Source organism: Pseudozyma hubeiensis (assembly GCF_000403515.1).
Source record: "Pseudozyma hubeiensis SY62 DNA, scaffold: PHS10, whole genome shotgun sequence".
NCBI classification, from domain to species: Eukaryota; Fungi; Basidiomycota; class Ustilaginomycetes; order Ustilaginales; family Ustilaginaceae; genus Pseudozyma; species Pseudozyma hubeiensis.
Window position 1 is genome coordinate 1 of NW_012133792.1, and position 27,392 is coordinate 27,392.

The 27,392-nt window shown below is 55.0% G+C and overlaps 12 protein-coding genes across 12 annotated transcripts; 7 read left to right on the forward strand and 5 right to left on the reverse strand.

Annotated features, from left to right (window-relative positions):
• Window positions 1–731: 731 nt before the first annotated feature.
• PHSY_000743 (hypothetical protein) lies at window positions 732–3,397 on the reverse strand (the record flags this gene model as incomplete). Its single annotated transcript, XM_012331377.1, has 3 exons — window positions 732–2,562; window positions 3,048–3,244; window positions 3,329–3,397. The coding sequence occupies 3 exons, from the start codon at window positions 3,395–3,397 to the stop codon at window positions 732–734; spliced, it is 2,097 nt and encodes a 698-aa protein (XP_012186767.1).
• A 360-nt stretch (window positions 3,398–3,757) lies between these two features.
• On the forward strand, window positions 3,758–5,593 carry PHSY_000744 (aryl-alcohol oxidase; the record flags this gene model as incomplete). Its single annotated transcript, XM_012331378.1, has 1 exon — window positions 3,758–5,593. The coding sequence occupies one exon, from the start codon at window positions 3,758–3,760 to the stop codon at window positions 5,591–5,593; it is 1,836 nt and encodes a 611-aa protein (XP_012186768.1).
• Window positions 5,594–6,857: 1,264 nt separating this feature from the next.
• On the forward strand, window positions 6,858–8,516 carry PHSY_000745 (hypothetical protein; the record flags this gene model as incomplete). Its single annotated transcript, XM_012331379.1, has 1 exon — window positions 6,858–8,516. The coding sequence occupies one exon, from the start codon at window positions 6,858–6,860 to the stop codon at window positions 8,514–8,516; it is 1,659 nt and encodes a 552-aa protein (XP_012186769.1).
• Window positions 8,517–8,669: 153 nt separating this feature from the next.
• PHSY_000746 (vacuolar protein sorting-associated protein) lies at window positions 8,670–9,071 on the reverse strand (the record flags this gene model as incomplete). Its single annotated transcript, XM_012331380.1, has 1 exon — window positions 8,670–9,071. One exon carries the CDS (start codon window positions 9,069–9,071, stop codon window positions 8,670–8,672), a length of 402 nt encoding a protein of 133 aa, XP_012186770.1.
• A 445-nt stretch (window positions 9,072–9,516) lies between these two features.
• PHSY_000747 (carbohydrate esterase) lies at window positions 9,517–12,341 on the forward strand (the record flags this gene model as incomplete). Its single annotated transcript, XM_012331381.1, has 5 exons — window positions 9,517–10,090; window positions 10,172–10,242; window positions 10,336–10,573; window positions 11,357–11,575; window positions 11,803–12,341. The coding sequence occupies 5 exons, from the start codon at window positions 9,517–9,519 to the stop codon at window positions 12,339–12,341; spliced, it is 1,641 nt and encodes a 546-aa protein (XP_012186771.1).
• An 814-nt stretch (window positions 12,342–13,155) lies between these two features.
• PHSY_000748 (hypothetical protein) lies at window positions 13,156–15,192 on the reverse strand (the record flags this gene model as incomplete). The annotated part of the gene is made up of 1 exon (XM_012331382.1): window positions 13,156–15,192. One exon carries the CDS (start codon window positions 15,190–15,192, stop codon window positions 13,156–13,158), a length of 2,037 nt encoding a protein of 678 aa, XP_012186772.1.
• Window positions 15,193–15,485: 293 nt separating this feature from the next.
• PHSY_000749 (hypothetical protein) lies at window positions 15,486–17,872 on the forward strand (the record flags this gene model as incomplete). Its single annotated transcript, XM_012331383.1, has 2 exons — window positions 15,486–15,595; window positions 17,533–17,872. The coding sequence occupies 2 exons, from the start codon at window positions 15,486–15,488 to the stop codon at window positions 17,870–17,872; spliced, it is 450 nt and encodes a 149-aa protein (XP_012186773.1).
• An 866-nt stretch (window positions 17,873–18,738) lies between these two features.
• On the forward strand, window positions 18,739–20,414 carry PHSY_000750 (hypothetical protein; the record flags this gene model as incomplete). Its single annotated transcript, XM_012331384.1, has 2 exons — window positions 18,739–19,047; window positions 20,334–20,414. The coding sequence occupies 2 exons, from the start codon at window positions 18,739–18,741 to the stop codon at window positions 20,412–20,414; spliced, it is 390 nt and encodes a 129-aa protein (XP_012186774.1).
• Window positions 20,415–20,659: 245 nt separating this feature from the next.
• PHSY_000751 (acyltransferase) lies at window positions 20,660–22,129 on the forward strand (the record flags this gene model as incomplete). Its single annotated transcript, XM_012331385.1, has 1 exon — window positions 20,660–22,129. The coding sequence occupies one exon, from the start codon at window positions 20,660–20,662 to the stop codon at window positions 22,127–22,129; it is 1,470 nt and encodes a 489-aa protein (XP_012186775.1).
• A 271-nt stretch (window positions 22,130–22,400) lies between these two features.
• PHSY_000752 (potential p-nitrophenyl phosphatase) lies at window positions 22,401–23,650 on the reverse strand (the record flags this gene model as incomplete). Its single annotated transcript, XM_012331386.1, has 2 exons — window positions 22,401–23,006; window positions 23,093–23,650. The coding sequence occupies 2 exons, from the start codon at window positions 23,648–23,650 to the stop codon at window positions 22,401–22,403; spliced, it is 1,164 nt and encodes a 387-aa protein (XP_012186776.1).
• Window positions 23,651–24,262: 612 nt separating this feature from the next.
• On the forward strand, window positions 24,263–26,284 carry PHSY_000753 (hypothetical protein; the record flags this gene model as incomplete). The annotated part of the gene is made up of 1 exon (XM_012331387.1): window positions 24,263–26,284. One exon carries the CDS (start codon window positions 24,263–24,265, stop codon window positions 26,282–26,284), a length of 2,022 nt encoding a protein of 673 aa, XP_012186777.1.
• A 142-nt stretch (window positions 26,285–26,426) lies between these two features.
• On the reverse strand, window positions 26,427–27,305 carry PHSY_000754 (monocarboxylate transporter; the record flags this gene model as incomplete). The annotated part of the gene is made up of 1 exon (XM_012331388.1): window positions 26,427–27,305. One exon carries the CDS (start codon window positions 27,303–27,305, stop codon window positions 26,427–26,429), a length of 879 nt encoding a protein of 292 aa, XP_012186778.1.
• Between the last annotated feature and the right edge of the window lie 87 nt (window positions 27,306–27,392).

Here is a 27,392-nt window from a genome sequence, read left to right on the forward strand (position 1 = left end):
TAACCCTAACCCTAACCCTAACCCTAACCCTAACCCTAACCCTAACCCTAACCCTAAGTCCGAGCAACCACCCCAATGACTACCTTGAATGGAACCCGTGACCCTAACCTTGTAAGCAGACCATCCCTCAGGTGAATACAGACACATCTCAGGCTATGAAGGAGGTCTTTGACAGAATAGTTCACAATAGTGTCGAAGAATTTCAGCAATTTGTCCGTCTGCTTGCCCTTGTCCTCGTGTCTGACGATCTTGAATTTTCCCACTAGGTACAAATTTGTGCAGAGGGCAACATCCAGTAATTGATCTATATCTGCTTTGGTCAAGAATCTGACACAGGGGAACACCTCACTTGCATCCATGTTTCTGACGTCCAAAAGAAGATTGTGGAGTTGGCTGTTGTCCTTCATCACAGCGTCATCAATACAGGAACCTCGGCGTGTGTGGATCTTGCTCAGAGTGTCTTCGACTGGTCGTCAGTGACCCTCCTTATTTTTGTGCTTTGATCATGACGAAGGGTGTCGTTGCTATTGTCGCGAATCCGTTTGGACAGCCCCTCCCCTTGGGATGAGAAGGATGATCAGAAACGCCCACACCCGCAGCAGGCAAGCTTTCAGCTGATCATGGAGATGAGTCTCTCAACTTGTAATGTTGTATTGTCCTATCTAAAGTCGTACATCATTGTGACCACCGCCATCGGCGACTGGATGATATGCTGTGTTCCTTACTCGACGCTATTTTGTCGCACGTCGTCTTGCTTCAATTTCTTTGCGACTGCCCAGCGTCTGTGGATTGCGGAAGAGATTGTCCGGATCAACTTGCATCTTGATGTCCTCAAGACGTGGGATCGAAGAGCCATAGTACATCGATGTCCATTCCTGCTCTGTGAGTTCCGAGTCTACGTAGCAGGAGTAACCGCCTCTGCCGAGACCAGATGACTCGATGGCACGGTTGATTCGGGCATCAAGCTCGCGTGCGTAGAGATGCCCTGAACGAGCGAGATCCATGTGCGCCGCTGTGCCTACAGCGGTTTGGATGAGCCAGAGACCATCGCGGTGCGGAAAGCTGCTGAGCTTCTTTGCAGAATCCTGGGAGTGAGCCGGGCTGCCGCCTCCAAACAGCTCAAAGTAAATGTTCCAGGCCCAAAATGCGTGCTTGCCGTCTGGCAGCTCGACGTCGAGACCTGCGCCTAAGCTGGTGTCCCAGATGTAATCCAAGAGAGGTCGTAGCGCTTGCTTGTCAAAGCCCTGGTTGCGTCTCAATGTGAGCGACGACTTTGTGACAAAATTGTTGTGCTGCTTGTGAATGGCTTGCGTATCGAGCTTATGCTCGCCCTTGCCGAAATCATCCCAGTCTTGCATGAGCTCGAGGTAGTTTCGGGACGTGACCGTTTCCGAATCCGACGGCGGGGCAGAGTGAGCTTGAAGCTCCTTTTTCAACCTCGCTTGAAGCTCATTCCACTGCGCTGTGGCACCGAGGAAGATGCCTTTCACCTCGATCGAAAGCGGGCGATTCTGTGATGGTTGTGGGTCGCTCTGAGAAGGCTTGCGTAGCTGTATGTGAAGGCCGAGGTCGTTCGAAAGGGCTGGTTGTAAAGCAAAGGCTTGGACGGCTGATATCACTGCAAGGACCTTGTCTACGTTGTCGATGGACGGTGCCCAGTGATATTCGAAGGAAATGACGGGATGCGAAGCGTCGTACGATCGAAACAGGAAACGAGTGACAACGCCAAAGAAGGAGCCGCTCCCACGTATCGCCCAAATGAGGTCAGGGTAATTGTGTTCCGAGACGGTGACGAGGGACCCATTGGCCAACACGATATCGGCCTCGAGGATGTTGTCGGTTGTGAGGCCCCACTTTCTCGACATCGGTCCGAAACCGCCGCAAAGGCTCAAGCCACCGACGCCGACAGCAGCGCAGGTACCCGTGGACATGGCACGACGAGCATCGCCTTGTTGCCACAGACCTTTCACAACATCTCCGAGCCGAGCACCGGGTCCAATCTCGACTGTGGATTCCTTCGGGTGCGAGACGACCGAATTGAGACGGGCGAGATCTATGATCACCGATCCGTCCTTACCGCCGCTGCCGAAACCTGCAAAGGAGTGGCCGCCACTTCGAGCAGCAATGGGGGCATCAGAGTGATCAGAGACACACTGAACGGCTCGCTGCACATCGGATGCTGAGTTCGGGTAGGTGATCAGGGCTGGATTGTAGTGAAAGACAACGTTGTCTGAAGCAGACGCTTGGAAGTATACGTCAGCCGGGCTGGTGTCGGGAGCAATGACCTCGATGCCTGCTTGGTCGAGGCAGTGGCGTAAGCGCGTTGCTGAGACGCTTCGAGACGGAAGAGGAGCGTCCTTGGAGGGCTCGATCGTGACGGCTGATGCGACCGCCAATAGCAGCGCCGTTGTGACAGCCGGATGTGAAAGCCAAAGCGGTCGCATGGCTGTCGAGCGAGCGATGCTGCGGCTCAGGTATCGACGGTAGTGATGGACGATGCGGTCTTGAAGGATCAGCGTGAAGGCGAGGTGCAAATGTCCGACCGCATCTTCAGTGTGAGGTCTTCGATGGGCATGCCATGTCGCATGGGCAAGAGGTCAAGCGTGTGACCGTGTTGGAAGCCGATGCTTTGAAATGGAAAGGCGAGGCGCGCGCGGAAGTTGGAACCCCTTGCAGGGCGCGTGCTTGACATGCAACGCAGGCAGATGCCGCCGCCAGGGTCCAAGCTCGAAATTGGCGAGTTCACTATTTAAGCTTTCTCGTCTGGTTCGACAAGGAATGAGTCGCTGTCAGCCGGGTGACTCTGCCCTCTCGATACAGCCACAACCTAAACAAGGTGCTGTCGCCAAGGGCAAAGGTCAGCAAGGGCGAGATCCCACTCCGGCTCGACATTATGCCGCATACCTGTATTACTACAGGACGGGCAAAAGTCGACATGTGCGTTACACGCAGATACCAGCAGCGCTGACACGCAGGACGTTATGAATGTGTGCTGTGGAAGCTTTGACGGGCAAGCCATTTCCTTGAGCTAGACTGCTCATACGCACCGGCCGTTCAGAGATACACGCTCGCTTGGATTCTTGACAGTGTTGGTCATCGGGTCGATATTGAGTGCGAGCTCGACGAGTTTCGTCCGAGAGCTTACTCGAAATGGAAACGGGGCTTGATCTGGCAGTTTAGCCGCGCGATAAGGTGATAGCGCACAAGGCTGGCGGTCTTTCTGGTTGTATCGTCCAAAGGCAGACTTGTCGACGGAGTCTCAGCGGCTTGACTGCAGGGGTACCGCCATGGCCAAATCGACTGCTCGTGGTGGAACAATGTTGCTTACGTCGGCGAGCTGCTGGGAATAGAGAGGTGGTGCTTCGCCGAGTCGACTGACGTTCATCGCCAACGACATTGTACGACGCGGGAGCTGTGGGCTAGCCGCGAGGCGAGGGAGAACGTCCTGTTTTTTGTTTTCAATCCCAGCAGCTCGTATCATTCAGGCGGGCCAACCTCGTACCAAGGCTCTGTCAGGTAGACAGGTGAGCACGCTGCAGCAGCTGGCTCGCGTGTCCCAGGAGAGCCGCGCTGCGCCTTGGCGACAATCCTTGTTGGCGCTTATTGTGTGGACCCTGCACCGACTTACCCCGCAATGTGCGCGGGATCCCCTGGCGAAGCTCCCCGCCCTCCTATAAAATGCGACTCTCCTTCCGTATGATATTGTTCTTGCATCCTCTCCGAGGCCCGCCCATCGAGCAGCATCGCCGTCAGCAACATGATTCCGTTTCTTTCTTCGTCCAAGTCGAACCCGACATCCAGCCCAGGCAGCTACGCGACTCGCGTAGACGACGCTGCTACCATCCCGGACAACGCCAATCACTACGACTTTGTCATTGTCGGTGGAGGCACCGCCGGGTGCGTCCTTGCATCGCGCTTGACCGAAGATCCGTCCATCTCCGTCCTCGTCCTCGAAGCTGGTCCGACCAACAATGTACTCCCGGCCAAGGCCCCGCTTCTGTTCAACAAGCTCTTCAAGACGGAGCGCGACTGGGACTACACCACCGTTCCCCAGCCAAAGGTGGCAAACCGCGAGCTCTACTGGCCTCGTGGTAGGATGCTCGGCGGCAGCTCGTCGATGAATGCCATGATCTACCATCACGGTTCTTACTCGGACTTCGACGAATGGGCGGAGAAGCTCGGTTGCAAAGGGTGGTCGTACGCCGACCTCGCTCCTTACTTTCGCAAGTCAGAAGGTTGCGTTCCGAAGAATGGCTTCGATGCAAAAGATCGAGGTACCACTGGTCCTTGGAAGACTGGACACAGCTTTTTCTCTGACATGGGCAAGGATGGTTTCCTGAAAGCCTGCGAGCAGGTCGGCATACCCTTTTCGCCTGACATCAACACACCCCGAGGCACCGAAGGTATCACCAACACAATGACTTTTATTGACCAAAAAGGTCTCAGATCCTCCGCTGCCACCGCCTATCTGACACCGGATGTCTTGGCTCGCTCCAACTTGACCGTTGCTTTGGCAGCTACCGTGACGCGCATCGTCTTTGACAAGTCCGCTGGCACACCTCGCGCAACTGGAGTGGTCCTCCAAACCACTACTGGCGGCTCGCTTTACGCCGTCGGCGCCACACGCAAGGTTGTCCTGGCAGCTGGCTCCATCAATACCCCACAAATCCTAATGCTCAACGGAATTGGCCCATCCTCGTCGCTGAAGGCACTCTCGATCCCCACGGTCCGCGTCAACGAGCATGTGGGCGCCCACCTCAAAGACCATTTCTGCACGTCAGGGCTCTTGCTCAAGGCCAAGCCAGGCTACACGTTCGACTACCTTAACACGACGATCAAAGCGGTGCCCGCACTGGTGCGTTGGCTGTCATTCGGCACAGGTCCAATCTCGTCCAACATTGCCGAGGCTGCCGCTTTCATCCGGAGCAATGACGAGCGCCTTCCTACCGGAAGCTCCGCAGCTTCAGCCAGGTATCACGGCTCCCAAGGGGTGGGTCCCGATCTCGAGATCATTGGCGCTCCGGTGGCTTACATCGACCATGGATTCACACCTGCTCCGCCAGGAGTGGATATCTTCTCGCTCGTACCCATCGGCTTGCGACCTCAGTCTGAAGGTTTCGTCTCGATCAAGTCGAAAGATCCTTTTGAAAAGGCCGTGGTCGATCCACGCTACTGGTCCGACGCCGACGACAACGATCGCAAGGTGTTGCTGGCCGGTCTACGCGTCTGTATCGCTATAACACACGCCGAAGCTTTGCAGCCCTTCTTGGAGCCCGTGGAGCCTTCGAACGACCCCGACAACATGTTTTGGCCGTGGTGCGCGCCCAAGGATGCTGTCATCTCGGACGAGGATCTGCTGAACTGGATGTCTCGGACTGCGTTCACGCTCTACCACCCTGTAGGTACGGCGCGCATGTCGGCCAAAGCGGATGACGGTGTCGTGGACCTGGACCTCAACGTTTACGGCGTCAAGGGTCTGGCAGTGTGCGATGCGTCGATCTTCCCACAGCAGATCAGCGGCCATCCTACGGCGCCCATCATCGCCATCGCAGAGAAGGCAGCAGAGCTCTTCGCCAAGAGTGCCAGCATCTAAGCCTCGTCTTGGCTGGGAAGCTTGCCCGAACTCGGGATATCCCACGCCAAGGCAGTCGTGCCTGAGACCTGCTTAGTGTCTCTCGATCAAGAGACTGTCACTCCGCGCCGCTCGTATGTATTTTTGCATGGGTTGTTTTGTGCACTTTTGTTTTTCAACGGAACCTGGTTCTACTTACACTGGCTTCAGAGAGACGTCTCGTTGAGGGAAAGCAAGACTGTTCGTGCATCCCGGTGATCTGGATAAGAAGGGCATCAGAATTGCCACCAAACGTGTCCTTGTGAACTTCCGCCTCCCGCATCCTTGATTTCTGTTCCCTTTTCCGTCGGCTGTTACGGCAGTTTGCGAACTTGGGCTGACTGAAATGGTTTCGAAAGATATTCCAACTTGCTCAAGCTTCGGGTGTAATTCACAGACATGAGCGCCACAAGCTACAAAGAAGTGACTGCCTGTCGCACGGCCCGGCGGTCCGAGCGACACGTGTGAAGTGTCGTAGCCGATTGATCGACGGAAAATCAGGCACGGCACCTCTTACAACTTACCTGTATGCCGCGTGCGCATGAACGCTACCAGACTTTTCTAAATTACAGGGCTTCTCCTTTCTCGAAAGGCACAGCTGTACAGCATGGCTGTACAAGCGTCTCGACCTTGACTCGTTCTTCCTCTGATCGTCATCTCAGTCCATTCAAAGACCAATACCGAACATCTGATACAGAGGGAGAAAGATCGGAGGACAGACCCAAGATTGCAGCATCCATGGCTCGGACTTGTGCCTTGATGTGAATCTGAATTTCAACCACCTGCAATAAAAGAACAACAGGATCGGACTTGACTTCGAGAAGGGATATGCAGCTCGGATGCAGACATGCAGGTACATTTGAGACACACTCCCGTCAGAGAGACGCGTTCAAGCCTGGCTCGGTCTTTTGAATTCGGCTGCCATCACACTGAGCTGCTGGCGATCCGCATTGGCACGGATTTTAGAATCTAGCCCCATCTGGATAAAAAACCGCATATGCATTGGATAGGGCTGCCTCGGTGATGGGGTTGCGACAAGCTAGGGTTCGAGGCAGGCAGATACGCAGAGCACCAGCGCAGGAAGTTTCTACCCGTTCTCGGTGACAGAAGCAATTTGATAGAAGGTGTCTCGCTACGTCCCGAGCATGCTCGCCTGGCTCCCCTTCGGTAGCAGTGAGGCTCTGAGCTACGGCGACACTGCATGAGCGTCAAAGCTGCACCCTGTTGATCTTCGCTGATGTAGCCGATGGACACCTTGATACCGAAAAGACACCGTCCAGCACGTCCTTCTTACCGACCTACTGTTCCTCTACAACACCATCACCGCCTTCGCCCTCACCATTCCTTCTACTACTCCACAGCATCCCCCGACAAGAATCTCCCGACAATTCGTCAAAGCTATCACCGCCTCAACGAGCACGCATACGTGGCGAATCCTCCAAAGATGGTGCAATGGGTAGTCGCAGTCACGCTGCTCGCGACCTTTTTGGCATCGGCTCTCGCCGACTCAGTCGCCGCAGCAGCTGGTGGCATCAAGCATGTCCTGGTCCACGAAGCACATGGATACCACGATGAAGTATGGGCGGCATTCCTTGGCGATCTCGGCGCTTCACCGCACATCAAGACGACATTCAGTCGCCACTATGTCCGGTGGAACATGCCGATCATTACCGATACATTCTCCTCCGTCAATCCGCTCACAATCGTCGGCTTCAACGCCAGTAAACCGGAGTTCCCGATCACGCCCGAGATGGTGATTGAAAACAAGGTGGATTACATCCTTTCCATCAGCTGCGACGCCTCACTCTACTATTTGCCCGCAGAGTTCCAGCGCCTCTATCACGAAACCGATGTGAAGCTGCTTTGCGTGAATCACGACACCCATAACATGGCTGGTGCAGTCAAGCAGTATCATGACGTTACCAAGCTGTGGATCGACTCGGATCGAATCACCTTCTTGGTCCTCAGCGAACACGTAGGCAAGGCACTTCAAAGGCAAATGCTCAGCCGAGGATCCAAGCCCATCAGCTACGAGGTGTACATTCCCGTCTTTGACCTTCCTTCCGGCATCGAGACCGCGACAGCCGAAGACAAGCAGATGCAGTTTGTCATCCAAGGCAACTTTGAGCCTGGTCGCAGGGACTACGGTCTAGTCTTTGACCACTTTCGCAAGGGACTCGCTGCTCTCCCTCCCGCGTCCCTAAAGCCAAAGCTTGTCTTGATCGGCTCAGGCAAGCCGCTGGCGATTCCGTCCGACCTCAAGGGCAATGTCGACATGCACATGAACCTCGAATACCCAGAGTACTACAAGACGCTTGGTCGATCAGCTGCACTGCTGCCGGCATTTGGTCAAGCCTCGTACTACACCGAGAAAGCTTCGTCGACCATCAATGCCGCTATCATCGGTGGTGTCACCATCATCGGAAACCAAACCATGCTCGACTCGTACACGTTCCTTGACGACCGCGTTGTTTTCAAAATGCAGCCGGGGGAATCGGATGTCCAAGCAGCAATGCGGTACTTGGCCTTAGACACGGCGACGAGGAACAGCAGGCTGAAGTACATTCGAGAATATCGCCATCGGGTCATCAAACAGAATCGCGAGCTGCTGGAGGAGCTCGTCAATCCGCAGGCTGTCGCAGCTTTCAAGGCAAGCCACGATGCAGTCGGTGCCTTCAGCGGGTACGTTGACCGAGTCAAGAGCGTACCGACGGAGCACCCGCGCTCGTCGGGTGCCGGGTTCGTGGTCTTCATCGGTCTCGTCATCGCTTTCGTCTTCAGAAGATCGCTGGTGAAGCAGGCTCGACAGGCGAAGTACACGTACCTCGGTGGAAGGGAGCATCACGTGCCCGTGTCGATGGCGAGAAGTGAGACTTCCACGCCAGCTATGCGATCCGCTGCTTGAAAATATCGGCGCCGTCTCATAAAATCTCGTCTCGTAGTCCACGCGGCATGTCTCATTCATCAACTGTCCCACATCGCATGCTTTGCAGCGCTCTCACACTCTTTTATGGTGCTCATCTTGGGACAACAGCTTCGGAATAGTAAACCGCGACCCTTAGCTCTTTGCCCACTCGTGCGTGAGTTGGTTTGTGCTGCGTTTGAAAAACGCAGGACCGCTGCGGACTTGCCGCTTCCCGATCTGCGGAAGCTGTCTGCCCGATCCAACCGGGGACCGCCCAACTTCGCTGTGGGCTGCTGCAAATAACTTAGGTGTCTTTTTGTTTGCATGGAGATCGACCGCCTTCTCGAAGGGACGGGCTAGTGCTGGTGTCCGAAGATATGAAGCCAGCGAATCGTATTCGTCGCTGCGTGGAAGACGACTTAGCTGGTGCGCTAACGGCTGCATAATGCTACGATGCGAAATCACCGGACGCCGGTTGCCGGTCGCCGGCGGTACTGGTGTTCTGATTGCACGTCTCCTGACCTCAACGATGGCGACGAGGCTTCCTAGCAACATGCACGATCACAGGATCGTGGACTCGGATAGCGTTCGAAGCTGCAAGGACAGTCTAAGGTTCACGCTAATGTGAGCGCAGCGACGTCGGGAATCTTCCACGCGACAGCAAATATCGCCACATGCGCCGACTGGACCCCGCAATTCTCATGCTACTGCCCTAAGCAAGGTCGAACCCCGGAGTCAACTCGATCTACTGCCACCGGTGAAGACAGCACTGCAGATTGCAGATGGTAGCTCATGCAGCCTCGTGTTCGTCAGTCGAGATCATGCTGTACGGAAATCTCGTATGATTCTCGCTGTGGCCTGGTGTGTCCTGTTCGAATGAGCTGAACCATCGTCTCTGAGGCGCATCAGACGCATATAAGGAGGCCAAGAAAGAAGGCCACGGACTGAAGAACAGTTTTCACAGCAAGATCCCATTACCCCTGTCCACTCTCTCATCAGTATGCCTTCGATTCTGTCCTTTGTAGCTGTCAGCTTTATGCTGGCTATGTGCGCCTTGTCGCACCCGCTCAGCGAGCTCGAAAAGCGTTACGGATCCTCTCTACAGCAGGAGACCGGCTTCCCGGGCAAGCCGACCGCCGCTCTCATGTACACGTACAAGCCCGCCTCGTACAAGGCAGGAAACCCGGTTATCGTGGCCCTTCACCACTGCCAAGGCACCGCTTCGTCTTACTTCGGCGAGTACAGTGACTGGCCCAACATGTCTGATCAAAAGGGTTTCATGATGATCTTCGGAAGCAGTCCTGGCAACAACGGTACCTGCTGGGACGTCTCGTCCAGGGCATCTCTCAAGCACGATGGCGGAGGAGACAGTCAGACTATCGCCAACATGGTCAGCTATGCCAAGAGCAAGTACGGGACCGGGGCTGCGTACCTTGTCGGCCACTCGAGCGGTGCTATGCTCACCCAAGTCATGGCCGCCGACTACCCTAACCTGTTCGTCGCTGGCGCCGAGTACTCTGGTGTTCCTTCGACCTGCTTCGCCACCAACAAAGCTATCGGACAGGACTGGAATGGTGAGTAACCTGGATCGCGTTCTCAATGGTTGATGAATGAGAAGGAACAGTCTAACCCCAAACTTTTGACTCCTTTCTCAGCTACCTGCGCACAAGGAAAGATTATCGAGCCCCAATCCTACTGGGTTTCGAAAGTCAAGGGACAGTACTCCGTGAGTATGGAAGTCTATGGACTGAGTGCCTCGATTCACAACGAAACTGATCAGCAACCTTCCCTGCTTTGATACAATGGGATTGTTTGACAGGGTTACGGCGGTCAGTATCCACGAATGATGCTCGTGCATGGAGACGCCGACCAGACGATCAACTTCAACAACCACGGGGAAGCCATCAAGCAGTGGACTGGCATGCACGGTCTGAACCCTGATCAGCCAAGCAAGACGTACGCCCTTTCCTCCGACTCACGATACCAGGTGTCAGAATATGGCTCCTCGGTCATGGCAGTGCGAGCCAAAGGCTTTACACATGACAACCCCGCAAAAGGTAGGTCCAGGCCGCATCACTCTCTTCTCCCGAAACTAAGCACGACGACTGACCTTTGACCGACATGCTTCTTGGAATGCCTTGCTGCTACAGTGAGTCTTACGCTCCAATTCTTCGGACTCTAGAACAGCGACTACTGCTGCGTACATCGTAGCTGGCATGCTGTTTTCACGATGCTGTCGTCACAGCGTCATCAGTTCCATCTTGACGCGAATCGTCATACCCTGCCTGGAGGGAAGCGGAGCCAGAGATTCTACAGACTTCAACCACGTTGTTCTGCAGCCGCTTTGTGAGCTTGTCGATTATTTCGCAGCTCCGAGAACTGGAACATCCATTCAATCTGTAATGCTTGCAATCTGTTGACCGGTTCAAAGACGTAGTGAGACGCGAATCGCTTGTCGTACGAAGGCGCAGTCCCATGCCGTGTGGCCTTCGCCTTGTCGAACACCGCAAAAGTGCTTCCGTGCCAAGAGCGCTGAATTCTTCTGCTACGTGGTAGTGGAGCACGGCTCCGGCCCGCACAAAGGTCGCATTTATTTGGCTCTAACGTCACTCGCTTGGTAGCACAGTCGGCGGGAATCCGAGCTTATTGTTGGGCTTCGGTTCGGTGCTTTCTCACTTGATTTCGAATCTTCCGGTGTCAAGACAATGCAGGAGGTCCGTCATCTTGTCAGCTAGGCGAGAAATTTAGAGCTCGAACCTCGCTCTAAGCTTATTTTGTCGCTGCAACACCTGCAACGCGATGTTTGCATACTCGGAAGGATGCTTCCTTGTCTCGGAAAGGTGGGGTCGAGTACGCACCGCTACCGGCCCTTTCGCCGTTTCGGCGGCGACAACGCACTTCCGATGAATGGTGGGCAAAAACCATAGTTGCTGATTGCATTAGACGCTCAAATGAACGAGGCCAGCGGTACGAGGTAACTGCGAGGTCTGATCTCGACGACTATGGCTTTCGGTTACCCTTGTTCGAGGGGCCAGTGCTGGTTTGGGCCTTCAAGGACTGTGAGTGATCGAAAGGCAAACCCGTTCCGCTTCGCTTTGCGCCTGACACCGCCGGGCTGAGAGCTATATATGCGTCCACCATCAAGCTCTGTAAGAGCCCGACTCAATCATCAACGCAGCAGCTCTTCACCTTCAAAACACTTCACAAACAGATCTATCAGGATAACCGCGATTCATCAAGATGGTATTCCCAACAGCACTTCTCCTTTCCGTCTTGCTGGGCGCAGCTGCTTTGACTGAAGCTGCTCCTACTCCGAGCAAGTGTGTGTTGGACCAGCGTCAAAGAGGCCCAATCGAGTTCTTTGGCACCCCTCTTAGTCTGGGACATGACGGTGACATCGTGGTAGGTGGCAAACCCCTAAACTTCATCAGTGGTGTTTGTGAGGCCGACGATACCGACAACGGAGGACGCACTGTGCACCGAAAGGGCTACCTTGCCGATGCCTTTGATGTTACACAGTGCCTCACGGTAAGCCACCTTGACCAAGACAATGCCACCTTCTCGTTCAGCGACTGTCGATTCAATGGAGCCGGTGATGTTTGGTCCTCGCAATCTTTCGCATGGACTTTTAACGAAGGTGACCATTCGGCCACAGGTTTCTTCAACGGCGAAGATTTCAATGCGATTAATAGCACCCAGGCACCAATCTATAACTTCAAGGCAGAGCACAAGCCCGACGCTGACGAAAGGCGCGGCAAGCTGCTGGTCGACTACACCCCTGAAACGAATACGTACGGGGACTCGATCCAGATCTCACACGCTTAAGCTTTAAGACAAGACAACCCTTAAGGCTGCTCTTTGGGAGAGGTATGGAAGATACGAATCTGCGTCAAATCACCTCAATCACCATCGTCGCGATCGTATAGCAATCTCAGTTAGTCCTCGACCAATGTCTCGCCGTTCCGTGTTGCGACAGGATGAGTGCCTCGCTGGAAGAACAGCACTGACAAGATGAACCGAAGTGAGGAGAAGCACATGTGAGGGCGTAACGCTATATTTTGTATTGGTAGATCGATGTCGAGCGGCGTCATTCGGAAGCGTTGATCAGAGCCTTCGTCCTTCTCCGGACGGAACAGCACGACGAAGATCAATGGCTTCCACTACTTGAATTATTTTAAATAATAATAACAACTCCTCGTCTGACACCATCGCTCGATCCCCGTCGTCTTCAAAACACCCCGATCCGATTTCGAAGATAATTCAATTTTCACATAAAATATAAAACGAAATTATCAAGGTGGAAAATAGCCTGAAACTCCATGCGTTGCAATGAAACCATCCAGAGACACGCTGCTTACCGGAGCCTCAAAAATCGGAATGAGGTAGTTACGTGGCTCGCTACATCTCTAGGCCGTTCTGGCGCCTGACGGGGGAAATCTCACAAAATTACCCCCTGCCTGGGGAAAAGGGGAGAGAAACAATATAAAACCGAATAATTTGATTTTTTGCGGCACGTTGGAGCTCTCAACTTTGCGCTCGAGGGCAGAGGCGGGCACACGTAGCTGGAAGAGATCATCCAAGGTGAAATTGCGAACATACCTCCAGCATATGATTACAAATGACAGCTGCGAACTGAGGATCACAAGGGGATTCCGGGCGCACTGAGAGGACGGGAGAAGTTGGCACGTGGGAGACTGGAAGCATGGCGGAGCATCTTGATCCTCAACTCGTCCGAATTGAATTGCGCAGGAGGAGCACGCATCGGGCTCATGGGACGAGCACTGCTCGGCCTCATGATGGGAGAAGAAGAGAGAGATCCACCGACAGGTGTGACGGGAACCGAGACCACGGCGCCTGCTGCACCGGCGGCATCGCCAAAGTAGTCGGACTGCTTGGGTGAAGATCCACCGGAGGAGAGTTGAGGGGTAGAGGGAGCAGAGACATCGCCAAGAAGCATGGTCGAAAGACGACGCGAGACATTGTGGACACCGCTGGAAGGTCCGACCTCGATGACAGCCTTCTCAGGTACGTTTTGCTTGACAAATTGATCAAGCGTGAGCTCGGCGAGAGGAAGCGAAGGGTCCGTTGGCAGGGAAAAGTAGCGCGTCTTGGTGGGGACAGTACGGTGCAGACCCTCGGCGCGGAAAGGCTGCTTGGAACCTGCTTTGAACTTGGCGTTCTGAATGGCAGTGACCTCTGCCAGGTATGAGACGCTCTTCTCCCATGTGCAAACCGCCGATACAGGCAGGTAGGGGCGCTTGGACTTGACACTGGCCTTGGTGGCGAGCATCTTGACGAGCTCCCACAGCATGTCGACAGAGGCCGCCTTGATAATCTCTGGATGGGCATTGGCGGCCGAGGCGCGGGAAGAGCCGAGCAAGTCGGCGACAGAGACGGCTGGCACCTCGATGCGACGCATCTTGACTTCCACAAACGCGCAGTAGAGTCCACAGCCGGCGCCGTCGCAGGCGCGGCAAGCTGCGGCCTTCTTGTCCTCGCAGGCCATGCAACTCAGCTTTCCTTGGCCCTGGCAGCGACCACAGCGACGACGGCCTTTCTGCATGCCGGAACCAGAGCACCAGAAGCATTCGCTTCCGGCTTCGCCACGGCAAGTGCGGCAAATCTCGCTACCCGAACCCGAGCACTTGCGGCATGCACCCGTTGTCTTTGAGCTAGGAAGCTGGAAGATCTTGCGGGTCTTGGACTTGATCGTGCTGATATCGAGACCTTCGTGGGTGATCTCCATATCCCACGGACTCGGTAGTTCGGGGAGGAGAGCCAGAGTGGTCGAGTCGGAGGCGTCCTTGTCGATGTTGGCCACCTTCTTCCACAGCGCACTTCGGCTCTCGAGTACGACAGTGGATTTGACGAGCGAGTGAACCTTGCTACCTTTGAGCTCGACCTTGAGCGCCTCTTGACGAGCAGCACGCTCAGCTGCGCTGATCTCTTCCTTCTTGGTGGGAGGGAGAGGTGCGCCATCCTCGCCAAACATGCGTGCGGGAGGTTCACACAGGGAAGGGAAGGCCTTGGCAAGCTCGGACTGGGCGGCGAAGCGCGACGGAGGCTCCTGGTTGATGTTGGCAACGCGGAACACGATGTCCTCGCGGGTGAGACCCGAAGTTGGCAGAGCGGGTGCTTCGGTGAAGAGACTGCTCGCCTTCCATGAATGAGGCGGCGAGAAGGAGAGGCTCTGATCGGAATCGCTCAGCTCTGCTGATTTGCCTTTTTCCTCGCGGCTATACCTTGGCTCTTCGTCGATGAACTCGAGCTCGTCCTCTTCACCGATAGAATCGACCTTGAACTGGGGGGATTGGTGTTCGTTGGCACGGTGGGGAACGGCGATACTGCTGCTGTTATAGAGGTTGATGAGCTCGTTGAGAGAGCCGTCGTCGCGACCCTGTCGGCTGTAAGGATCGAGCTTGAGGTCATCGTTCAGATAGGCTACATCGGTAAAACCAAGAGGAGTAGTGCCCTCAGGAATGGCAAGCTGCCCAAAGACGGAGCGCTTTGCTTGAGGAGCCAAGACACGAAGAACAGCCTCTTCCTCATCAGAGCAAGAGCCCCGAGACGAAGCAGTTCTGATGGAGCCATCGTACACAGAACGAGGACTCGAGAAGGTCGACGAGCTGAAGCCTTGCGAGCGAGGCGAAACTGGCTCGTAAGTGTAGTTCGACATGGCGAAGGTGATTGTACGGGGCAAGGTTGTGTGACTGAGAAGTGGGAAGGATCGAGAGGATGGTTCCGCCAGCGGGACCTGCGGGTGTTATAAGCAGCAAGGACGTGAAGACGGATGAAGTCTGACTCAGGACAGGATGGAAGGAGAGATGTCGTTTGGTTGGTAAGCCAAGGCTGCGAGCCGAGCCCAATGATACGTTGGCTTATATGGGAGTTTCACCCATGACCACGCTTCGATGTCATCTCTCAGCTCGGATAACGAGTTTGAAACAGGTGGGGCAGAGCGGCTCGTGGATGCGCATCGTTGGGGCTCTCCATCCGTATTTGCAACGAGTACGCAAGCGGCAGAGGCTTGGACGCAAAAGGAGAGCAAAAAAACGCATGGCGAAAAGTCGGTCGCTTCGGTGAGAGGGCTGTCAGGTACCGCAACCGATTCAGCAGGCTAGAATGGCAGAGTGTTCAGGTGCTACGGAACGCACTCGATGCAAGCTACCGGCGAACGAGGGGCCCAAGCACGAAACACGGATGCTATTCCAGAAGCGGTCTCAAGGCGTTTGAGGCGGACATGAGTCGGGCTTTCAGAGTGGCTGCTACGCTGGGTTGTGAGCAGGAAGATCCCAGTGTCTCAGCTGACGACGCAGGCGGCGGCTACCTCTGCAAGCGGAAGACGAAAAAATATATGGGGACTTGAACTTAATTGTTTTATTTTCTTTTATCGGGCTTTCCAACTCTAAAATTGCCTCGCTCACTTTCCCAATTCTGTTCGCCTTTCGCTCTTGCAGAAAGATCCACCGCGTGCGTAAGAGAGCCCACTCCTTTGCTCAGAATAAAAAGCGGAGAGAGGGTTCAGACACACAGTCGCAGACATGATTGATGCAACAACGCCGTCCTTCAGTTAGACCATACAAACATCACTCTGCCATTTCGTCAGCCGCAACTGAAGCATGCTGGGCTCCACAGGCACCAGAGACGGCCAGAGTCGGAGAAACAGATCAAGGTCGATCGCCAGGCCTGGGGTGAACACGGCCATTCGAGAAGATTGTCAACATTCGAAACATGGCGCTAAGCTTGCAGCGGTGAAGACTAGCGCCATCAGGAGCTGACATCGCCGTTCTCAAAAACAGACCGGAAGTGCCAAGGCGCAATGGCAACTCGACGGAGGCGGCGGCGCCCGATCAGAGCCCAGACAGCTCATGTCTCGGATGGGCTTTCTCTGCAGCAAGCCAGTCTCGCTGACCTCGAAGTGCTAAGCCGCTTCTCCGGAAGTTACGCTGGAATTAATTTTTTTTTCTCGCATTATCCGTTTTCTGTAGTACGAGTGCGGATTGGGCAGCCTATGCAGGTTGGCGTTCGAGCGATGCGCGTACCCCAGACGCCGGTGTGCAGAACCGGCTTCTCGATGCTGGCTGCAAGATTAGCGCTTGCTTCATAGAAGCGTTCTGAGTTGGTCTTGCCGATTTCCTGGTTGCGTCGCAAAGTGCCCGGTTGCATCGTTCGAAATCAGGGGCAAGTGCGCTATCAGTACGAACCGAATGACACGACAGACATGAAGGGAAGACGAGCTGCGAAGACAAGCGACAATCTTGCAGATCTACTCGCCGTTCGCTAGCAGAGAAAGAGTCTACGTGCGTGCCATGCGTCCGCAAGCGAGCGAGCCTACACGAGTGTTGTGTGCCTGCAAGTCTGTTTGTTAATGACGAGTGTGCCTGGCTGAAAGGATTCACGCGAATCACATCACTTCGAGCCCAGGGATGGACCTTTGCTCAGTGGTCCCCATTAGCGCGAGGAGACTACCAACAGTCTCTGTGATGAACCCGTGCGTTGACTGATGATAGGGCTTTCAACTTTGCCCGGACCGCTTTTAGTGCGCCTCGGAGCTGGACGAAAGCGGTCTTCTTGGTGAAACTGACATTGCCGCCTGCTTCTTGGCTTCCCGGGCCAGGCACGCTGAAAAGTGCCGCACCAAGAGATACCCTATCGGAAGTGGCGGGCTAAATCAAACGCCTGGCCGAGTCGATTCGGGGCGCAGTCACGATGCCTTTCGCCATGCTTTGATCTCGATAGTGATTGTCGCAGAGCTTTGTTGCGCATGAAGAACGTTCTGCATCAATTCGGCTGCTACCACGAGTTCAAAGACCGATTGCTCACGAGATACGTGCTCCCAGGGAGTAGTTTCTCGCTTACACTACTGGCAGATTTGGGTTCAGCCCCGCCAAGCGCGAAACGGTCCTCCAAAACCTGCCGTGGGAAGAGTGCAAAGCAAAATCTTAAAGCGTACTCTTGCTCTTCTGGCGCTTTGCGAAGGTGACAGCCGGCCAAGCCATACGTGACTCTCCGTTAGATGGACAAAGCCTCGATGGCGAAACCAAAAATTTGCGGCGCCGCTGGTCGCGCTGAGTTTGGAATACGTGCATCAAAGATTGCAGCCATGCCAAAAGGTACCTCCAATCTCGGATCCTGCCGTTCGACTTGGGCTGGCCACCTTCACGACTCTATTCATCTTTTGTCACCTTTCACCTTGCTTCACGCTGTTACCGGTGGTCGGATCAAGGAGCTCGGCTCCCAACATGTGGGAATGGATGCTTATCGTCAGGAAGCCGATGTTCGAATCGCCCACCGCCTCGGCTCGACTCGACTATCGTGCAGAAATTGAGTTCGATTCCGACCAGCCTAAGCTGTGACGTGCGTCGACGTGCTGGCGTGCCACGAGTGCTGTCTTTGTTGCGCTTCGCTTCACAACGACGGCGAGAATCTCCCTTATTCGGCGCTTGACACCTCTGAAAGCCTAACGTGCGAATGCCATGTCGGTCCGAGACTCAGCAGAACGATGACTTGGTGCCGGTACATACGTTTTGGTACAGCATTTACTGTTGATTGGACTGCTCCGGATTGTTTGGCCCCTTTCGTGATAAGGAAAGCAGCAGTGACTGAATGAGAGCGAGCGGAATGTGGCGTGAAGCGGTACTGGGGCCGCCTGGAAGGATCCAGAACATGGTTTGAGCCACAAGACCACATGTGTTTGCCTTGCTTAATGCAAAGGTGTGACCCTACCAAAAAAGCCCCTCGGTGGGATTCAGCCATATCGCAAGCCACGTTGGATTGCGCATTCGGCTTCTCCGTGCGGTAGGTATGCAGCACCTGCTAACGCCATTTCACCTCCAGCTTTTTCGACACCTCGCCTCGAGAATGGTTTTGTCCCGATCTCAGGGCACTCGTTCCGTCAGAATCGCAATCAACATGAAGCAGGCCCATAGCCCGAGCAGCTCCCTATGGTGCAAGCATGGCCTGGCTGCGACGATCTCATCACGTGTCGCTGCTTGGAAGGTTCGAGCTCCCCTGCCTCCTGTCAGCTTGACGTGAAGTCTTTCTCCGTCCTCCTTTTTCGTGTCGTCTTATAGCATGGAGCGCATATGGTCCAGACTTTTCGAGCCCCATTTAAATCCAATCTTTTCTCGGGCGCACCGTGGGCTTAGTAAATAACCGTACACATTGTAGATATTCAAATTTATTTTTTTTCGCGATCAATCGAGGCCTTACTTCGAGGCACATGACTGTCGGAACGGATGCAGATCCAACGCAGATCAATTTTGAACGCGCCACACGGCAGCGTAGAGCCGACAAGGTTAGACGAAGCAACGGACCACGAGGATCTCATTGCAATTCACTCATGTTCTCCCTGCGAACAATCGACAGCCGGCGAACAGTGACGACAAGGCCGGTTTCAGAGGGTCTCAAAATCCGAAACACGGCGCGCATGGAGGCGGCCACTCGCTCGCACGATGCCCAGAAGCGCGGAAGCGCCGATAGTAAAGAGGCTTCGACACGCGAGACCCTGACGCATCTGACAGCCGCTTCGGTAATCGCCTGTCAGTAGTGAAATTTGGAATCCATTTCTAATAGGGAATACAGATACTAGAAGAGTCTGGGCCCTTGACAGCTCGCAAGCGAAAAAGCCCAACACGTAAATTCCACGCTTGCGGTGATGGATGTTTCACTGTCATGGAAAATCGGCTTTTTCAGTCTCCGTTAGTACCGCACACTTTGCTTCGTCACCGAGGCAACTAAAGATAGGCTGAGAAGGATTGCTTGCCTGAAACACCCCGCTGCACGGAAGAAGGGCCAAGAGCGTGATCAGGAATCAGGCTTGTCAGGCTTCAGCCAGCCAGGCCATCATTCAAGCCATGCCCCTCCCATGTGTACTCCGAAACCACTGCGTCCGGACGCGAGACTCCCACCTCCGTCGTTGACCTCATGATACGCATTCAGCGTGGTCCTGGTCTGCTAGTGCGAAATCGAATTACGCAATCGCACCGGCGTTCTTCGAAGCCTGTCGCTGGTACATCACACGACTTGATGGTGCGCAATCAAGCATTTCGGACAGAGAGCAGAGTGACGAGGCACCGGAAGCACCCTCTCCTGAGTCAGCGAGCATGTGTGTCTGTCAACAATAGCGTGTCTCTGGAAATGCGTCTCGACGTAGCAGTTGTTGATGTCATTTCGTAGGCCGGAGAGACAGGAGCGTAAGTGGGTCAAATTTAGAAGAAGGCCCGCGTTGTCGCTGCAATCAATGTCTGTCAACTTTGGTCTGTTCTCCCTCTTTCCGATTTTTTTTCCAATTCTTTTCTCGTATTTCTCCGTCTGACCGCTTCCGTCGAGCTCCTCGTGCTGCGGGCGTGCGGAGGCTAGATTTCGGGCGAGCCAGACCAAATTTACGCCCTCAACTTCAGGCTCCGCTTGCCGCCTTTCAAGGATCGACACTGTCCCTGTGGCCTTTTTCCGAATTGATTGAGCCTTAATCATTTTCAATAATTCGAAAAAGGCATGAATTATCTAGACAACGAATCCGCTTGCAGCGAGCGGCGACACCTTTGTCTGGCCTCTGAATTGACGGTTTTTCCTCTCTCTAGTGGATGCCAATCGCCGACATGAGCTGTACTTGGACGGTACCGCTCTGGGCCCTCTATCCAATTTTTGTCGCCCAGAGACGGCTCGATCAAGCGCCACTTCAAGCGCCGACGACACCTTGGCTGACAGAGACAATTGTGCATGCAGACTGACACCTGAATGAAGTTCCATACGCCCAGTCAACAATCGAACATGGCCGGATTCATCCATTGTCTGACGGCAGGTGGCTTTTTTCAGAAGTGGCTGTCCCGGGCTCTGACAACTCCACTGCGGCTTGTTCGGTTTGATGTCGCACTGGCCTACGCCTTTCCGCCGTGAAGCCGCAGCCCTCGCCTTTTGAGTCATGAATACCCTCTGGCTTGTTCAAAAACCTCTGTGCCCGCTAGGTGCCATATATACCTCTAAACCATCGGCGACACACAACGACCGCCCGTTCATCAAAGTCCCCCCTTCATCCATCCGCGTCCTCTTCCTTCTGATTGACACGCAAGCCGGTATCTCCAGTACTCCGGCGCTCGAAACAGAAGCGATTCGCAAACAACATGACAGACCCGACAAAGCGCATGAGCGCGCTCAAGCCGCTCGCCCTGCCAGTTTTTGTGGAGGGCGCCTCTCGCGCTAGCAAGATCTACACTCCTGAGCGCGACGAGCGTGGATACACTATTCTCAAGGACGATGCCCGATTCGACGTCACGCCAAAGCCGTTCTCGGACAACGATGAGGCCGACGTCGGTCGGTCCCGCAAGCACCGAATTGGTTACCTCGAAGGTCTTCGCGGCATGCTTGCCGTCCAGACGCTCCTCTGGATCTTCTTTCGCCTCTTTGCTCCAGCTATCGTAACTGATCGCGATTTCGATGGCACGTTTCCCGCCGAGTTCACCAGAACCTGCCCGCAGTGGATGAACATCCTTCGCAAGGTGCTCAGCCCGCTCTTCTTCAACGGCAGCTTCCAGGGAAACATGTACATCATTCTCATGGGTCGAGTCGCCATGCAGACCTTCTTTGAAAGGCGAGACGGCCTCACCTTGGCAGGACCTGGATTCCGTCGTCCCTTCCGCCTTATCCTGCCCCTTGCTGTCGCTCTGGCGCTCACATCCGTGGTCGCGGCACTCAACGGCTTCAAGTACGCATCTTTGATGGCTGACAAGCTTGACAACCCGCTCGCGAACCCTCCCAAGGTCTGGAGCTCGACCGTCGAGTACGTCAACACGGTCGTCTCGTTTGTCTTTGCACCCTACGCCTACACCACCTCGGTTGCGAGCTCCTACATGCCTCCTGGAGGAATCATGTGGTTTACCTCGGTCGTGTTCCAGCAAACTTACGTCCTCACCGTCTACGCGTGGTGCGTACCCTTCACCATCTTCCGTTGGAAGAACATTGGCATGATTACGTTCATCGTGCTCTCTGCCTGGATGGGCAGATGGTCTTGGTACACGCTCACCGGTCTTGCCATCGCCGAGTACTCGACCGTCTACAAGCAGCTGCTCCCCAAGGAGGGAATCCCACTGAACTCGGAAGGGACCAAGTTCCTGAACGCCAAGCTGATTCCCGTGATTTTCGTAGTGCTCGGAGTTGTGCTCAAGTACGTCGCCATCTCAATCATGCCCTCCACTTTCTACAATGACTACATCGGCCATATCGACCTCAACACGGGCACGCTGAACCGTCACTGGGACTACAACAACATCGCATACCCGCGATGGGACGACTGGCTTCTCGCAACCGGTTTGCTCTGCCTCGTCGAACTCAGCCCTGCACTTCAAAAGGTGTTTTCGGCAAAGCCGCTCACCTACTTTGGGCGTCTTGGCTTCTCCATCGCCATGGTTTCGGGCACCGTTATGCTCAGCATCGGCAGTCTGCTGTACAACCATCTCACCGTGAGCCTCGGTTGGACCAGCCCTGCTCAGATCACTGCAGTGCTTTTCTTCACCATGGTTCCGCTCTCGATCTTGGCTTGCGATGTCTGGTCGCGAGTCGTCGATGATTTCAGCTTGGCTTTCGCTAGGGGGGTCTTTCACTTCATGCGCACATGAGATCAGCGTCTTCCACCTGCACATCAATCGTACTACTGTAATATATACCCTGCTGTGATGCCAGCTGCATCGCATCAAACATTCGCTTTCGTCATTCCCGGTGTACGGGGTCGTTAATATCTATGATTTCCTCGTTCGTTTCACACCTGTTCGTGATCCGTTCATCAGAGCCGTGACGAAGTTGACGTGCTTATGTCTATAGCGACTGTTTGCGCCGTTGCTGCTGCTGGACAAACTCGAGCTTCCCCAAGGGCGCGAAGATGCCGATTCTCTAGATCCCCCATTCCCTCTTGATAGCTTGTATCACCGCCTGCTCCACGTTATCAACCAAGATGGTAGGCTCGTGATTTGGAGGACCATCGTGATCCTTGTACACACCTGTTCGCACCAAAGCAGAAGACCAGCCAAAGTCGACAGCACCTTTGATGTCGCTCTCGGTGTTGTCGCCCACCATCCAGACCGAAGGCCCGACGAGTCGTGCTGCTTGTGCGGTTGGGGAGGTGGGAGAAGTGGTGTGGATGAGGTGTTGACGTAGGAGTTCGTTTGCGTGATCGTAGGTGATGCGGTAGGGTTTGCCAAACACGGTGGATTGCATCTCGCGTCCGGTTGTGTGCTTGTAGACGTTTTCGATGGCAAGGCGAAAGGCACCCTGACCGAATCGGACGACGCTGTGATCGTTGCCCCACAACAAATCACCGTGGGAAAAGTAGATCGGGATCTGCTTGTCTGGCAGAGGCTCTGAAGGAGGATGTTCGGTTCCGAAGATGCCATTGTGAGACCGTAAGATGTCGATGATGAGTTGCGTATCTCTGCCCCACTCTCTGCTATCGTGGAAGACGAGGATAGCTGCAAACTGGATCTTGGAAAAGTCATCGCGCTGGTGGGGAAAGATGTGAACATGGGGGTCTGTCAGCCGTGGTGTGCTCAGCGGAAAAGCGTTAGGGTGATAGGCAGGACACTTACTCGGACGTAGGGAAGCTGATCTGGGTGTACGATGGAGAAAGGCCATGCAGCGGGAGCATGCGCATGAAGATCGAAAGTTGTGTAGACGTTCTGGAAGCCGTAGCTCTGCATCACCTCCCTTGCTGCGTTGGGCGGCGACTCTGGTCCGCCAACCATCAAGACGGGTTTGTCGCCGTACAGTGGAACGAGGGACTTCATGACCGTGTGCGCCTGAATCACCTGGTCTTGCGTGACTGGCACCTCGAGCTCTCTGGCTAGGTCTTTGGCACGTGCGGACTCGTGCTTTCCTCCGCCGTTGGTGATGAAAATGTAGGGAATCTTTTGTTGTCGTGAATTGTTTCCTTCAAGAATCTGCAGCGCTCGCTTCGCTTCTGGAAGGACGTTAGGTCCGGCTTTGAGGACGCCATCGATGTCGAATGCGAATGCTATTGGTTTCTGTAGGTTGTCAGCGTCAGAGTACCGCGGGGCCGAGGTGGATAGAAGACGAGGCTGTGACGAGGACGACGCATTCTTGGAGCGGTAGAGCAACGCGGCTGCTCTTCTCGATGTCCTCAACATGATGTTTGTGGCTTGCTGTGTGTTACGACGACAATGACGATGAGGCTGGAGAAGAGGCAGCTGTGAAGTTGCAATCAGGCCGCTCACTCGTGCAAGGCAAGAAGAACAAGTCACTGCGCCAAACTCAGAGAAGGGTCGGTCGCACTTCGCATAATCGGGCCGAAGATCCGTGCGCGCGCCTCCACTGTTAGGCCTCCGAAACATTTCTGTAGCTCTTTGGGCTAATTTTCACAGACGCTCAACCGAGCCTTTGCTTGACTTAGCGAGCAAGAGTAATCAATCGACGGTCGGAATGTGTCCGAATGGAGCTTCCGGCTTTGGGTAACGAAATGATAGCCGGGACTGCCAAACATGGTCTGAAGCACCTTGGACGGTGATACACCCCTGACAATCAGCACCTCTGACAACCGCAACCACTAACAACAGTCTTGCATGGTGTTAGCCTCATCAGCATCACCGCTGCTCAGGATCCTGTCTGCTTCGTCTCGTCGCCAGCTTCTTGCACGTCTGCAGCATCCTTGGTTGCTAACAACCAGTCTCCACCCCCGGCACAATTGCTTTCATACGACGCGTCCTCAAAGCAAGTTCGTACCACTCTTCTCGCCTTCCACTATGCCGCCGACCAAGTCGTCGAGGTCGAGCAAGGCATCCAAGGCAGCCAAAGCCATTCTGCATCCCAAGTCGACCATCGCTGCAGCCAAATCGAGTAACACGCAACGTGCCAGCATGGAGTCGTCGTCCAGTCGAGATGCCCCTCAATCCGCAGATGCGCCCGCTTCTACCGTCAGAAGAGCACCCTCGAATACCAGCATCTCCTTCAACCTGGCCAAACCACTTCCTTCGGCACCTTCTTCCACTGCAAGTCCAGCGTCTGTCAATGCTAGCTTGCCGCCTGCGGCCTCGGCTCCGACTCCGCCTCAATCTGTGCTTGCACCTGCCATCAACACGGACATTCTCAGCATGAAGAAGCAGGCAATGGAACGAGTGCCACCTTTACTCCCTGCTTCACTTCCTCCAGCAATCGCACGGGCCTCGAGTGGATACACGTCTGCTGCACCTGGTGCTGCTGCTCCATCTACAAAGGCGGCTGACGCTGCTGCGCCATACACGATCAATGACACCTCCGCTGCCTCTGCCAATGCTGACCTTCGAGCCAACGAATCGGATTTCATCGACGTGCCTGTATCAGAGTCGGCCACCAATGATGCAAAAGAAAGCGAGGCTTTTGCCGCGGAGGTTGCAGCCGTAATCTCCAAGTCGGAACCGGATGCGCGCGAGCCATCGAACTTGCAAGCCGTGGCAGCAAATGGCCCAGCTAAGAACCTCGTCTCCGATACGATTGCAGATCTGCAAAAAGGCGAGAGCGCTTCACCTCCCCCCGCTGAGCAGCAGGCCACCCCGCTTTCGACCGACCAAGTGAGCTCCACAGCTGCCGCTGCTGCCAGAGTTGCTACCTTTACACCTCCCGAACTCACGCGTCTGCAACACAACACGTTTGCGTCTCGACCCTCGGATGCATCGCGTGCGTCGCTGCGAGACCTTGACCCTACGGTGCTTCCCACACCGCTACGCCCGATCGATCGACAGGCAGGGATCGTGCGAGCGCCCAGCCACGTGATCATCTTTGGATGGATGGACGCACCCATTCGGCTCGTAGCCAAATACGCGCAACCGTACACGGTGCTCTTTCCCAATGCCACCGTGCTGATCCAACTGTCGGACGGCAAAAGCTATCTTGCGCGTGAGGACGTCAGGAGAAAGCAGCTCCAGCGCGTCATCGCCGAAATCTCGTCTTCATCCGCAGCCAGTGCAGAAGACAGGCCGATCAAGAACAACGAGGCGAAGGATGTGGGCGATTCGACCGTAACGCTGATCGATCACAGCGAAGCTCTCTCTGCGACGTCGGAGGATGGCGCAAACCAAGCCCCGCAGCAAGGCGGATTCGTGATCCACAGCTTCTCGGACGGAGGTGCCGGCAACCTCGCGCTCTTCCTGGACGAGATGACGCGTCGAGGGGCAACTTTGCCAAGAGTTCATTCGCTCATCATGGACTCTAGCCCTGGCAAGTCCAATCCCAAGTCTGGCTCGGTAGCCTTTACCATGCACCTTGCGAACCGACCACGGCTGAGGGCCATCGTCCGCTTCTTTGTCTACATCGGGCTGTACCTTCTCAAAATCTGGACAAAGGTGACGGGCCAGCCGGGCAGAGGAGAGCTGATGCGCAGGCGACTCAATTCGCTCCGAAGTTGGAGCTGGGTCACAGCTTCCTACACACCCAAGTCGCAGGCGGAGCACAAGTCGGCAAACGCGAGTCCTGAAGCACAGTATCCGCCAAGGATGTACATGTACACCAAAGCGGACAAACTTATCCCGTGGCAATTTGTCGAGGAGCACGCCGAACAGCTTGCGAGTCTGCGAAAGATCCAACCCAGGTTGGTGCAGATGGAGAAGCATGACGACAGAGAAGCCTTGCTGAGCGCTGTCAAGGCGAAGGAGCAGGCCGAATCGGCCGATTACAAGGTCGAGTTGAAGAGATGGGACACTCCGCCTCACTGCAGTATCGGTCGATCCGACTTCGAAGGATACTGGGCTGCTGTTATGGACTTCTACGTCAACGTGCTCAGTCGAAGCTAGACAAAAGGCCAATGTACGCAGTGCCCATCTTGAAAGACATACTCGACAATGGCAGAACTGAGCGTGTCGTATCAAGAGTTACTGCGAGCACGGGCGCGGAAGGAAGCGTGATTGATATTGCGCCACATTCTGAGTGAGTGTATCAAATTTTGCCTCGGATGCTGCCGACCGCGTACCATTTGGCAACGGCGACGCTGACGGTGCCAATCACCACCATAGCACCCGAAAACCCTACCGCGCCCCACCAATCAAGATGCCCAACGTCGCCCAGGATGGCACCTGCGATGGGCAGACCAAAGAGACCGCCAAAAGACATGAGGAAGAACATCATGCCGTTTCGCGTGCCCACCGTGCTGGTGCTGCCCAACTGTGAGGAGCATGCCGGGATGAGCGAGACGTAGCATCCTGACGTGAAGCCGTACAAGATGGAAAACACGACCAGACCGCCGAGGTTGGTACAGAGCGGAAAGATGAAGATGAGCACTCCGGAGACGGCCAGATGTGGCAGGATGGTGTTGATGCGGCCCACTTTGTCAGCGACGAAGCCTGGAAGAACGCGACCAAAGGAGGAGGCGGCGTTGAGGATGGGTAGGTAGTAGCCGTTGGCTGGAACGTTGTTGCTGGACGACCACACGTCCATGTAGGTCAAGGGCATGTAAAGTCCAAACATGATGAACGACGCACCAATGACGAAGAACGTGTAGGCGGGATTGCGGAAGGCCGAGAAGTCGGTCCACTGCACCTGCTTCCACCCTCCCTTGGACTTGTCGCGAACATCGATGGCAGGTGGCAGGCGCGTCGAGAGCGAGAACCACGCAAGGATTACGCCCGTCAGCAAGAAGAAGCCTATGATCCTCATGCTCCAGCCGTACCCGACCTCGGCTAGGAGCTTGCGAGACATGATGGGAAAGATGATGCCGCCTGTCGACGAGCCAGATGCGACGACACCCAGAGCGAGCGCCCGGCGGCGGTTATAGTAATGGGCAGGGCAGTTGATAGCCGTGTTAAAGATCACGCCCATTCCCAATCCTGGAATGTGTGTGTGTAAGAGAGAGAGAGAGAGAGAGAGAGAGAGAAAAGGGGAGAGAGAGAGAGAGAGGAAGAGAGA